The sequence below is a fragment of the Ovis aries genome, chromosome X (genome assembly GCF_016772045.2).
Source record: "Ovis aries strain OAR_USU_Benz2616 breed Rambouillet chromosome X, ARS-UI_Ramb_v3.0, whole genome shotgun sequence".
Classification (NCBI taxonomy): Eukaryota; Metazoa; Chordata; class Mammalia; order Artiodactyla; family Bovidae; genus Ovis; species Ovis aries.
In genome coordinates this window covers 115392656-115406695 of record NC_056080.1, presented here as the reverse complement: position 1 = coordinate 115406695, position 14040 = coordinate 115392656, and the positions used below count along the sequence as shown (strand labels likewise).

At 42.8% G+C, this 14040-nt stretch overlaps 2 protein-coding genes across 3 annotated transcripts in view; one reads left to right on the top strand and one right to left on the bottom strand.

Moving 5' to 3' along the window:
- The first annotated feature begins 1440 nt into the window (after positions 1 to 1440).
- Positions 1441 to 4755, top strand: CT47C1 (cancer/testis antigen family 47 member C1). Its single transcript, XM_042242198.2, has 2 exons — positions 1441 to 3317; positions 4619 to 4755. Exon 1 carries the CDS (start codon positions 1702 to 1704, stop codon positions 2503 to 2505), a length of 804 nt encoding a protein of 267 aa, XP_042098132.1. The 5' UTR covers positions 1441 to 1701; the 3' UTR covers positions 2506 to 3317; positions 4619 to 4755.
- Positions 4756 to 7863: 3108 nt separating this feature from the next.
- Positions 7864 to 14040, bottom strand: part of KIAA1210 (KIAA1210 ortholog) — an 82786-nt gene continuing 76609 nt past the window's right edge. For both annotated transcript variants that reach the window (XM_042242196.2, XM_042242197.2), the window contains 3 exons: positions 13272 to 13471; positions 11768 to 11873; positions 7864 to 10305 (listed from right to left, as the gene is read on the bottom strand). In XM_042242196.2, coding sequence (XP_042098130.2) covers positions 10133 to 10305; positions 11768 to 11873; positions 13272 to 13471 — 479 coding nt within the window. In that variant the 3' untranslated portion in view covers positions 7864 to 10132. The remainder of the gene's footprint in view (positions 10306 to 11767; positions 11874 to 13271; positions 13472 to 14040) is intronic.

Sequence of the window (14040 nt, the reverse complement as noted above, 5' to 3'; positions counted from 1 at the left end):
GTGTGTATGTCCATGTGTGTGTGATTTTTCAAGCTCATGGTGGAGATTGAATTATTTTTGATTGAGAACATCTCCCTCAATTTACCATTTAACACTGAATGGCTTTGGAAATTAGCTTTTGTTCCAGGTTTGATAATATTTCTTAATGAACTAAACCTAAAGTTACAAAGCAAACAGTGCTTATATTAAAAAACATATTGTGGTAAAGTCATTTCAATGACAATTAACGTTATTTGAATCAAAGTAATGTCAGACTGCTTTATACTCTTCAGATGCTTTAAAAGTTAAATTAAGGGAGCTCTCTATTCACATACAAATTTGGAGTAGATATATATTCAAGCTCATACTAAAATTCCAGCAGCTTTTTTTTCAGTCCTCTATGCAAGTACAAGGGCTCCCCTTATAGCTCTGTTGGGAAAGAATCTGCCTGCAATGCAGGAGACCTGGGTTTGATTCCTGGGTTGGGAAGATCCCCGGAGAAGGAAATGGCAACCCACTCCAGTATTCTTGCCAGGAGAATCTCATGGACAGAGGAGCCTGGCGTGCTACAGCCCATGGGGTCGCAAGAGTCAGACACGACTTAGCAACTAACCCACCACCACCACCATGCAAGTACAAAGGACGTTTCCATATTTCAGATCCACTAAACTGTGCAGTTGAGGAGCTTCCACATAAACTTCAAATGAAAGTGATTACTCTGCAATGTAATGACATGCTAAAAGGCAAATATCAAAAGAACCTAATAGAATTCTATAATTTTCTTCCAAATAACGAATATGCTAAATTAAAATCATATGCTTGTGGACTGATACCAGTATTTAGAAGTACCTGTCTCATGGACTGATACCAGTATTTGCCAATATCTGTGTGAAAAGACATTTGCAAAGGCGAACTATGTAAAACTTCATTACAGAACAGATGAACATATGCAGTTTTGACGACAGAGAACACTTTGATCTTCACCTAAGCAAAATGATATTCTGCCAAAAGAATTTCATTCTTCTCACTAATAGACCTATATTATTTAAACATTGTAAGCAATTATTAATATTTTTTAGTTTCAGCAACATTTTATTTGTTGTGGAATTCTGTTATGTAAGTACCTACATAATAACCATTTTGATTTTACCTTTGAGCACCTCCAAGCTCCAAATGTTAACTCTCTGCCTTTTACAGAAGTTTCCTCAGCCCACGTTATCAATATATTGTACCATTGTGGGTTTTTGCACAATCGTAAAACTAAAAGGACAGGAACCTTCCGTACTTAAATGTAAGCTAGAACCAAACCAGGGCGTCAAAAGAACCAGGAGACGATTGTGAACAGTTCTACAATCTAAGCACCTTGATTGTTCATTGGACACAGGACACGTCAATCCTCACTTGTCAGCAAATGAGCTCAGAGCTCGTGACGAGGGGGCACGTCCTATTGGCTACTCTTCTGGCCCCGCCCCTCCTCTGTGGCCTAGGGGAATCTATTGCGTCAGGCCTGGCTCCACCGTTGTCTGAGGCCCAGCTTTCGGTGGGACGCTCCCGTCGTTGGCTGCCTACCCTCCCTGTCTTGGGGCCTCTTCTGTCGTCCTCTCTGTGGCCGCCTCGTCCTGTCCTGCCACCCTCAGCCTCCCCTCAGGGCAGCCACTTCAGGCGCCACCACCTGGGCTGTTGCTGTCATCACCCGCCCGATTGAGGTAACTGCCCAGTGCCATGTCCACCACGAGAGGTGGAGATCAGGGCCCTGACGGGCAGCAATGCCCAGCAGGCATGGCTGGGGTGCAGGCCGAACTGTCCAGAGCCCATGAAGGTGTGGACTGCAACTCCGGGCCTCGCAGGGGTGACGCCGTGCCTGAGGCTGGGGCAGGCGGAATCACTGAGGCCTCAGGAGGCCCAAGGGAGGCGGCCCTGGAGGGTGGGAGAGCCGAGGTGGGGGAGGAGGAGCAGGCAGGGGGCCCAGACCTCATGGCGGACGCACACCACTTCCCCATGGCTGGCTTCCGCCTAACATTGCTGGACCTGGTACGCTCGGTGCTGAGCCGCATCTACTACAACGACTACATCCTTGTCTGGCCCCACAACGGCCACATGTCGGTCCAGCACCGGGCCCAGCAGCACTCGTCCGATCAAGGCTCGGCCGCAGTGGCCGAGTTCTCCGAGCTCCGGGTGTCATCGGATGGACTGGGGGAGGGGCCGGCGGGGAAGGCCCCAGCCCAGGAGGTGGAGGAGGCGGAGGAAGCCGAGGAAGCCTCTTTATGGGAGACAGCCGCCGAAGAGTCCGAGGAGTCCAGCTTGTGGGAAGTGGCGCAGGAGCCAGCTGCCCCTGAGCGTGAGCCTTCAGGAGGGGAGGGGGTGAGTTGGGGGGTCGGGGACACTGGCATCTGCAGGCCGGGTCTGGGGACCAGGGATCCCGAGGAGGGGGACAGGCCCAGAGGAGGGCCTCGGGAAGGAAGGCTGGGAGTCAGGGCCTCCTTGAATCGAAGGCCAGAGGGGCCCAGTAGAAGCCCAACTCCATAACGACCTCTCTGGTTTGGGGGGGTGGGGTGCGGAAATAAGCTTCCCTCTGCCAGCCTTGGTAAGAGGTCTGAGATGATCGGTGCCAGTTATGAGCCCACAGGTGAAGATCAGTGAAGGCAGGTGTTTGGGAGGGAGCTTGAGAGGACATGGAAGAGAACAAGCAAATGGCGTACGTCATATTTGGTTCGTAGCTTTTAAAAATGGTAAGATTCTTGGAAAGTTGATCCCAAAATATTATGAACTGATACAGGAGCACTTGGTCAAAATGAAGTTTCAGGGGGTTGAGGAACTAATGAGCTTCACCATAGAATTTGTCATTGAGGTGAAACATATTTTCATGAGAAAGTTCTGACCGAAACATAGAATGCATCAGACCCAGAGGATTCTGATCTTTGGCCAGAAGTAATCAGTAGCACAGGGTGACAGATTTACTAGAGAAGAAGAAATAATGTGATTGTGAAAATGATCAAGCAGCAACAAAGTGAGGGCCATGGAAGTGTTGTATCCACCAGAAGGAAGGCCCCCAGTTACTCTTTTCTTAGTTGCTCCTATCCTCCTGCTTCTCCTGAGGGTAGAGTTCTGGATGTCTGTTGCTATTCCTTATGAGTTGGGATTTTTTTTTTTTTCTGTAAACCTCTGGTCCCAAAGTCTGTATTATTCTTCACTAAAGAAATAGGTAAGCACCAGGATAAGAACTCCAAAAAAGAGATCCAAGGCACTGAATGTGAGGTGAAAGAAGAGAAGTATAACAAAAAACAAGAAGAACCAGAAAAGAATCTGGACCCAGCAAAGGACAGGCCCAAAAATTCCAGGTATCTGTGTATAGCTTTGAAAATAAGCCAGCTATTCCCAGGCATTTACAAATTTTGTTTTTGCTTTTTAATTCTCCCAGTAAATTAAGAAAAAGTTTGTTTAAAATTAGTTCAGCAATTCAAATTTACCTACGTAATGTTTATAGAACACTCACGCACCTAGTCACTGGACTCCAGGACTCTTGCCTGGAAAATCCCATGGACGGAGGAGCCTGATAGGCTGCAGTCCATGGGGTCGTGAAGAGTCGGACACGACTGAGTGACTTCCCTTTCACTTTTCACTTTCATGCATTGGAGAAGGAAATGGCAACCCACTCCAGTGTTCTTGCCTGGAGAATCCCAGGGGCGAGGGAGCCTGGTGGGCTGCCGTCTATGGAGTCACACAGAGTCGGACACAACTGAAGTGACGCAGCAACAGCAGCAGCAGCAGCAGCATGCACCTAGTAATATAAAGTACATTATGTACTGAAGTATACTTCATGGCTCCTCATTTGTTTTTATGAGGTCTTTTGTCCTCTACCTGTAAGACTACTAACAAGTTGTAAATGTATTAGTACCTAAGACCAGTATTTGTTTAGTAAACAGTTACTAGAAGCAGCAGTGAAAGTAACTGGGCTTTGCACTAGTAGAGTGTTTATTTCTTGACTACAGAAGTTGAGTCTCCTGCACTAAGAGATGACATCTTTTAGAATGTGACTACTTACAAATAGCAAAAAGTTCAGAATTTCAACTAGGGACCACATTTAGTGATTAATAGCTAAACATTTGTTCAGTTGTAGATTTTTTTTAAAATTTTATGTGACAGTTAAAAGAAGAGTAACTTTGTCATAGTATGACTGTTGCTTATCACTGAGCTGGTAATGAAGGTATAAGATATATCTTGTCTTTAATAATTAACATTTTTCCCTCATTTTCATAATGGTGTATTTCAAAACAGCCTCTTTCTCATATGGTAGATATGGAAACTGAGGGTCTGGGAGAGTAAAGGAGTAACATCTGTGGACTGAGCACAGACTTTTAAGGTGAAAAGAGTGATTTAAGTCCAAGAATAGCCTCTCAAAGGGGAAAAAAAAAAACATGTATAGTGTTGGGCAAGAGGGAGAGAAGGTTGGTAGGATCATATAATTGAAGCCATCAGGTTGTACATGTACCAATATCTATGATGCAGGTTACAAGAGGGAAATATGTTGTTCTTCCCTATTTGTTGAGATAACAGCCCTCAGATATAGATTAGATTAAGAAAGTCTCTGGTGCTGGTAAATACTATATAATTGTTCATTTTCTCTCATTTCATCCTGTAGTTTGGAAGACTAGAAAGATGGAGAAAGAAGAATCCTGATTTTCAGGGTTTTCATTTTGCAGAAGCCCATGGGAATGTTATTAATGCTGATTCCATTCCAAAATTCATTTCCCTAAAAGTGACATCCAATAACATGACTTCTACCATCTACAGATATGTTTGAGAGTGTTTGTTCTAGTTAAAAATAAGTTTATTTTATATAGGGCTTCCCTGGTGGCTCAGAGGTTAAAGCGTCTGCCCGCAATGCGGGAGACCTGGGTTCAATCCCTGGGTCGGGAAGATCCCCTGGAGGAGGAAATGGCAACCCACTCCAGTATTCTTGCCTGGAGAATCCCATGGACAGAGGAGCTTGGTGGGCTACAGTCCATGGGGTCGCAAAGAGTGGGACACAACTGAGCGACTTCACTTCACTTCACTTCACTTCAAACTGAAATGCAGGCAAATTTTGTTTAGGTAAATAATCCTGACTCAAATCTCTTTCACTTTTGTTTGACCTACTTTACTTTCATTGAAAGGCATCACTTTCCACCATTTGGTAAGCCTGCTTTAAATTCCTTATTGCAGCCTCAAATAAATTGAAATATCAAGTTTAAAACAATTTTTGTAAAGACAGAAATGGAGATCAAGCCTTTAGAACTGAGCTTGTTTACTGCATGATGGTAAAGAATCTGCCTGCAATGCAGAAGACCCAGGTTCTATCCCTGGGTTGGAAAGATCCCTGGAGAAGGGCATGGCACTCCAGTATTCTTGCCTGGAGAATTCCATGGATAGAGGAGCCTGGAAGGCTACAGTGCATGGGGTCGCAAAGAGTTGGACACGACTGAATGACTAACACTTCCTGAAAAATATCCAAGGGACAGAGCTGGTTTCAGAAGGGCACAGACATAATACCAGGTATATGAAGTCTAAGAGAACATTCACTCACCAGGTACGGATGGTAGATATACACACAGAGTAAAAGGCAGTGCCTGTGAGGATGTGTGCATACTCAAGCATACAGGAAGGCATGCAGTGGAAAGATAAAAACTACATTTAGGATGGTGGCTACCCCTTGGGGAAAGAAAAGGATGGTGATCCTACTGGGGAGGGATGCACAGTGGGCTTCAACTATATTTGTAATATTACATTTCTTAAGCTGGGTGGTGAGTACATAGATGTCAACAGTATTATTCTCTATACCTTTGTGTAGGTCTGAAATATTTCATAATTAAAAATGAGTAAAATAGAGGAAAGGGAGAGAATAAGCTTGATATCTAGACTGTTTAAGAGGGAAAAAAGGATAAGTCACATTTGATCAGAGAAGGCTCATTTCTGCATTTTGTTAAAGCTTCCTAAGTGCTCTCTCGGTAGCATTGATATCTTCTCTCATATTCTGTGGTAGGATATCTTATATTCCAACTTATATTAGCATTTTTAATTGAGGTGAAGTTCACTTAAACTCAACCATTTATAAGTGAACAATTCAATGACATTGACAATTTTGTGCAAGCACATCTTTAGTTCTGAGCATTTTCATCACCCGAAAACTCTGTGCCTATTAAGCAGTCATTCACCATTTCCTCACCCTCCAATTCCCTGGCAGCTGCCAATCTGCTTTCTATCTCAATGAATTCACCTATTCTGGACATTTCCTATAAACAAAACCATACAATATGTGAACGTGTGTGTCTGGCTTCTTTCACTTAGCATGTTTTTAAGGCTCATCTACATTGTAGCATGTATCAGCATTTAATTTTAGGGCTGAATAATATTTCTGTTGTATGTATATACCACAGTTTGTTTATCCATTCCTTTTGTTGGTAGACATTTGCATTGTTTCCACCTTTTGATTATTGTGAATAGTGCTGTTATGAACATTTGTGTCCAAGTATTTGTGCATGATTTATATATGTGTGTATCTCCTGCCCCCACCCCACCTCCCCCAGGACTGTGAACTTCTGAATGTTTGGGGCCTTAAGATGTTTTATCTTTCCCAAAGTCCTAGGCACTGAGTTGTCCACTTAGTAGGTGCTCCACTAATATCTGTCAAAGTAAACAACACTTACACTGTCATTTTTTTTTTTGTCACTGATGCTGATGTTTTAAAGTGTGTTATATTATTCCTTATGGCTAGAACCACATGGTGAGACAGAAGGCAAAGCACTCCCTGTCACCATTATTTCAACTAAAAGGGCAGGTCAAGTAGTATGATTTGAGGCCCTTCAAACTGGTTCTGATTTGTTAGTATTTCTGCGGTGCTAGTTGTTAAAATAGTATTGTTTCTAGACCCAGGGAAGAGGTATCTCTGTCTTGAGCTCTATGCTGTAGAGGGCCACTTTAGTCCTCTTTCAGGCACACCCCTCCTGCCAGGGCCAGGAGCCCAGCCCGTGGGAACAAGGGGTGTGTCCTGCTAGCCCATGCTCCAGGTACCTGGCAGCCCTGAACAGTCCCTAGCCTGCTTCCAGGGCCTGTGTGCTCCTCTTAGACCTGTCCTGGGGGGGGGTGCTGACTGCACTCACTGCTGGGGTGGGTGCTCCCAGGCCCAAGGAGGGGTTGTAGGCCCAGAAGGGGGTGTGGCCTGGCCTAGGAGCCAGGGCATGGGTGGGGGAAGGGAAGGAGGGCAGCTCTCCCTACATCATCAGGGCAGAACTTAGAGGAGTCTGAGAATTCTAAATCCCACCTGGCCTTTCAGGTCATTAGAAAGGTACATTTGTCATGGAAGGAGATACAACTTATTTAATGGTTTATCATTTGATTTAAACATTTCAAATATTTTTAGACATGTTATGTGGATCCCTACTAAACTTTTTTTTTTTTGAACCTTGCAAATAGGACAAATGTTATTTTCTGCTCTATTACTCTTTCCCCTTGCTCACTCTGTGTTACACTTGGTTACCTGAGCACAGCGGGGCCCCTTCCTTTTGATAATGGCTTGTTCTAGAAGCCCATCTTGCAGGAAGACTCAGACCTAGTCCCTGAGCCAGGCTGCAGTACAACCTCCATCTTGTCCCCTCTACTCACCTGTCTGCATTTTCTCTCCCACCCATCTCTTTGCTCCTCGTGTTTACACATGAAAACCCCCTCTTTAGTAGTACCACTCCCTCATATAGATGCCCACCTGGAGGCCATCCGCTTGGTCAGGCACACCTGCATAGGGGTCCTTTCTGCTCCACACAACCTCTCAAGATCATTTGCTCTTCTGACAACCCTTGGGTCTAAATTGTCAATAACCTATTTAATTTCCCTCCCCATGTGACAGAGACAGACTATAGAACAAGCTTTATTGAATTTATTTGCTTTGCATACAGCAGAAATCAAAGAAGCTGAAAACTTATCAAAATGTGCCTTTATGCATCAAAAAACACTTAACCTAAAAAAAAAGGACTTAACCTCTTTACTTAAAACATAGTTTTTTGTTGTTAAGTGTGAAAAAGAAATTGTTAATGGAGACTTCTTAGAGTGAGAATAACCTAATTATGGTCCAGCCTGAGAAAAGGGGGAAGGGAGGTGTAACAGTTAACCTACCAGGATTACCTGGGTAAAGGCATCTACCTTAATGAACTATTCACTATGGAAATACAACAGAAATCAAACCCAATCAATGAAAAACCTAGCACTATCAAAAAGGCAAAAATATAATATAAGGAAAAATACTTGTTTTATAGAGAAAATGCAAAATCCAGCAAATGATTGTACAGTATCACATTATACCATCATCAGGAAAACCAAGCACCAAGGGTTGAAATTGCTTCTCCCACCCTATTGCCTCTGAATTTTTCTTGCATAAGGCAGCACCCTACTCAGAAATTAAAGGCACAGTTATGTCTAGGGCTGCATTTCTGTTTAAACAAAGTAGCTCCACAGTGACAGGGGCAGATACCATGAAAGGTGTAATACTAAGACACTTCTGGGTTCCCTGAGAAAATGAGCCAGGTACTGTCCAGGCATCCAGAAGGAGCTCTCCCTTAGGGGGGGTGGGGTGGTGTGTGTGTGTGTGTGGCAGGTTGGGGAGGGAGTGGTGGAATGGAGGGCAAGGACTTGGAGTGAGTGGTTCACTGGGGAGGTGGGAGCTCTCCCTTAGTGTTTTGTGTGTGGGTGTGGGTGGGTGGCAGGTTGGGGAGGGAGTGGTGGAATGGAGGGCAAGGACTTGGAGTGAGTGGTTCACTGAGGAGGTGGGAGCTGTCCAGCCTAGTGACTGTTGGGTGTGTGTGCCTCTAGGAATGAGGGCGGGGAAAGGCTAATTCAATCACTCCAGGCTTCCAGTTAGCAGAAAGACCTGTTCTATGGCTTTGAGAATTCAATTTTGCTTTGAGCCCAAATCTTGTGAAACAGAGGCTGCTGAGGGAAAGCAACAAGAAACTGGGCTACTGGGAGCCTGGGCATAAGACAGCTGTCCAGGAGCCCCAGACTTCCTTCGTGGAAGGATTCCCATCTGCTTGACTAAAAGCACAGCTTTCGGTCTCTGCTGTGCTGTGCTGTGCTTAGTTGCTCAATTGTGTTCAACTCTTTGCGACCCCATGGACTGTAGCCCACCAGGCTTCTCTGTCCATGGGATTTCCCAGGCAAGAATATTGGGGTGTGTTGCCATGCCCTCCTCCAGGGGATCTTCCTGACCCAGGGATCAAACCCAGGTCTCCTGCATTGCAGGCAGATTCTTTATTGTCTGAGTCACCAGGGAAGCCCCCATGTGCAAAATTTGAATTTTAAGAGGGCCTTAAGTGCTTTTAAAATAGGATGTATATGACATGTACTATGCTTCTGAGCAACTAGAGAGGGCCACAATAGCATTGGGGTAAGAGGTCAAACACTGGAGGGCTAACCCCTCAGAGGAGTATGATAGTCCCCAAGGAATGTTATACCTCATAGGAAGGTGCTCACAGCTGCCAGACTTGTGACAGGTTGACATGCGGCATGTGCAAAGAGAGCTCTGTGTAAGTTGCAGGGGTTGGGGGCCCTCAGGGATACAAAGAAGGTGTTTCAAAGGGCATTGGACAGACTGGGGAGCTGGCTGTGCAATTTTTTTTCTTGGAAACCCAGAATTTTCACTTCTATCAATACCACCTCTTCTCAGGAGGCTTTACAAAGTTCAGAGCAGCAACGAAAGAACTAAAGTATTTAATTAGGCTCATAAAACATATAAGCCAATCCTTGGACCAGATCATCTGGATATTTCCATTAGAATGAATTTATTTGATCAAGGGAAATGCCTACCTCTTAGTTGCTCCACCAAAATGTTTTAGCTTTTTCCCTTCTACAGTCCATGGTCCAAAGTTAAAGATTTCTCAATTCAACAGCAGTACAAACATTTTACATAGTTTTTATAAAGGAAATGCTGGGTTTTCAGATGCTGGCAGTGACTGTACTGAAGGTTAGGCATTCATGGGATCTATTTCATTCAAATAATTATTAGCTTTAATGCACATTTTAAGGCTCTTATGCTTAATAAAAATGGCTACCATAAATAATTCACTACATGGCATTAATATAGCTATTGGCAATTATAATTTGAAATGCTGATACTCCACCCAGGAGCGGTTTATTGCATCATTTCTGCTATAAGGCTCCATGCCTCAGCTTTCTTCTTGGCCAGGGAGAACCAGACCGGTTCAGCCGGCTCAACCGGCTGTGGTAGCATGGCTGGAAGTGTAGCAGACCTGGTTTCTTTTTCCATCGAAGGTACTTGAAATATCTTCTCATGTTCAAATCCAACTGGAACCAAACCATAGCAAATAACACATAAGCAGTAAGAAGCCCCAGAGATACTGAAGTATGTTTATGGGATGCAATAAAAATTTCCCTCCTTTTAGGTTTCCTCTGGTTTCTAAAAGTCAGTGCTATAGGGTGGTATGTGAAAGGAGTAATGTCAGTATGGCTAGAACCACAGAGGCCTGGACATTGGAAGGCCTCAGAATAAACACCTGCCGCTGTAACTGCCAATCTTTGGGTTGTTATTATTGGACTGTCTTACACTTTTGAACTGAGACCAGAGCGGAAACATGTTATATAGTAACCGTTCAGTTTTTAAAATTTCAAATAAGGTAATATTGCTTTTGTTTTTCCAATCCCTTATGTTGTATGAAATCACTGTTGATGACTCAATAGGTCCACCCAGGAAAAGTCTATGCTAAATAACATTATATCAAGACTACCTCGCTATGCCCCAGTTCTACAAGTACCTCCTTCCCTCATCCTGCTTTACGGTTGATTGACTTAGTGGCTTAGAGTCAGCCAGTGGTTCTCAACTCTGGTCACATATTAGAACCATCTAGGGTCTCTTTAAAAATACAAATGCACATGCTATTTCATGAACTAACTGAATTAGAATCTCCAACAGTGGATCCAAAACCATCTATAATTTTTTAAAAATCACATCAGGTGATTCTAATACATAGTGAGAGTTGAAAACCACTTGATAGGAGTACCGTGCCCATGAGAAGCTATTCACTTGACCTACTGTGCTGCTATATCATGGCCAGACAGTGGATTCCTAAATTCCTAGTCTAATTTCTTCATGAGATGGACTAAGGAAGAGAACAAAGATGACTCAATATAAACCTATCCTCCCCTCTCCCTGCTCCTTTTAGAAAGAAAAAAAATCCCTCTGACACATAACTCTACTGATGAGACCCCATTCGATTTTATCACAGCACAGTGCTTTTCTCAGCTTTCAACATGCCCCACCTCTCATATCCCTGCTCAGAATATGGAGGGGTTGAAACAAGCCTTTTAAATAGTTTTTTTAAGATTCAATACTATTGGGCATCTATACTGGATTATTTTTCACAGTTTCACTGGGAATGTAGAGGGTGAGAAAGTACCACTTTGCTGTGAACTAGAAAGTGGCTTGGTATTCTTTCCTTTTGAATACCAGCCACAGGAACGTTCTAGTGCATGATCACAATTTTGTTCCTATACAGATTCCTTGATGGGGTAAAAGACTGAAAGGCCCTCTGAAAGTTACACACTGGACTGACTTATATTAGTCATAATAGTTGGATTTTCCTAAAACAAGCTAATATCTGTATCTAATGGAAGTACCATGAGAGAATCACAAGCTGATTTGGGGGAAGAGACACGTATTGCCTGAGTTTGAAATGGGAAGTTTCACATTCTGTGAGCACTCTTTTGGGAGTCGAGGGATAGGGTGTTTTTTTTTGTTTTTGTTTTTTACCTATTTTGGTAGACTTTGGAGGCTTTGTTGGTGCCATCTTCTCTTGTCTCTTGACATCAGAAGTGAGAACCATTCTTGGTTGGCTTTCACTTACAAGGCCAGTTCTCTTTAATACAAAAATGAGAACAGAATGATCTTATAAGTCCTGATATGAAAATAGCAAATTACTTACTCAGATCATAGGTGCACGTCCCATCCTGGGTATTATAAGTTCAACATTAACCAAAAAGAAAGAGAGGTAAGGAAGGAAAGAGCACAGAAAGCACCTAGGTTCAGAATTTAGGATCACAAAATCTAAGCTGGTTCAACTTTATCACCTTTCTGAGCTGGGAGAAAAGGTTATCTAATCATATAAACAGTGTAGTTAACAGGTTAACATGAGAATTACTTAGCTCGACTACAACCTTTTCTCCAGCAGTTTACCAGCACTTAACAGAAAGCTCACCGAAATGTGGTGGTTGCAAACAAATCTTATCAATTAATTGGGTTCCATAGATTTCTACACAACAAAACTTGTTTACATCTTGTGTTCATGCCTTGCATTAGAAAATGATATAACTATAGGTCTTTTCAAAATGGTACAGTTTAAGCTTTTCAAATTAACCTCACCACAACTGATCTAAATTAATTAGTTTACATATCTTAGTATATTTCCCTTTGACAAAATTTTAGCCAAGGTAGACTTTTCTACCTGTATGATCCGGCTCCCATAAAAATAATAATGATGAAATGAAAAGATCTTTAAAGCAAAAAGTGAAAACAGATTTTCACATGATCCTTCAACAAATTCTTTAAGCACTTAAAAGTATAGGAACTTAGACATCTCTTGTTATGTAAACTTCATTGAGTTTTCTTGAGGCAGTTTTATGCAGTGTTGACAAAAGGGGTCCTCATTCTAAAACTTGCAAAGACATTGCAAATGGGACATTAAAAGCAAGATGTCATCCTATCATGTTCTGATCCATTAGCCTAGTTTATCACATAATTTCACTTTTAGTCTATAGGGAGGTGCCAGACCAAACCAAATCAATATGTGGAAGCCCGAACACTAAACATTACCTTTATTTACATAAAGGTAAATCATTACGTACTGATAATGGAAAGGTGCCCAGAAATAAAATGTTAAGTGAAAAAAAAATAGTTTAATTCCACTCATAGTTTCTTAAATGCATATACATATTTAGAGGCTAAAATATTTGTAAGAATATATTCAACTCACCCCAGTGGTGACCTTTGGGGTTTTCTTATATCTACTTATGCCTCAACCAATTTGGAGGAATCCTATTCTAGAATATTTAGAACAGGATTTGATTTATAGAAGCTTCTCTATGCACTGATTTTCACAGATCCTTTAGGAACATAAAGTGGGGGCACCTTTCTATGAGTACAAACCAAGTCTTTCCCCTCAAAAGTCCCTTTGCCTTGATTAATGCACCCAAGGAGGTGGGGAACTGCATGTCTGGCAAAGTTCTTAATACAAGCTTAATCAATTGGCTCCAATGACCTTTTGGAGTGTTTTGGAGGCTGCTCGAGGTCCTACTCCATGTCTGGATTCTTTCATCTCAGCCTTGGCTGCAGCTCTACTCTTGGGTCTTGGCTCTTTGGGAGGGATGTTGGCCTGGAAGCTCCTCTGCTCCTGCTTTATCGCGGTTATCCAAGCTGGCTCTGAGGTGGCATACTCTGACCGTCGACCAGGAGCTTTTCCTGAAAAAGGAATGAAAGAAAGTAGAACTAAAGTGAGGCAGGCTGGGTCTTGAGACTGACTGGGACCTACCTGCAATAATGTCTCAAATGGGATCCTTGTTAACTGCCAAATGAAAATAAACAACAAATAGAGAAGGGCCCCATTCTTTAGTGCCTTCCCCACAACTTTGCAAGGCAGGAACACCTTGAGTAGTTAAGCTGCATTTCAGAGTTTGTCAACTGTCCTCTTACTGGTCCCTTTCCCTCCCTTGTCCATCTCTCTTTCTATCCCCAATTCAGGTAGGACAATGGTTGCCAGATGGGCCAGAGAAGTTCCTAGGAGGCCAGATGATTAGGCCACTGATATCATTTCTCTAACTCCAAGGAAAATCTTATTGCATCTGTTACTTCATAGTCTCTAATGAAAGTGTGTGGTTATGGATATGATTATAGGCATGTACAAGACTATGTGATGATAATTCTGAAGGTACAAAGGCTTTGAGAGAGAGAAATGCTCAAAAAGTCACCTAGCTCTTGATTCTTAGACATTTCAGGTGAGTTAAGAAGCTGTGGAAGTACAAACATTTATA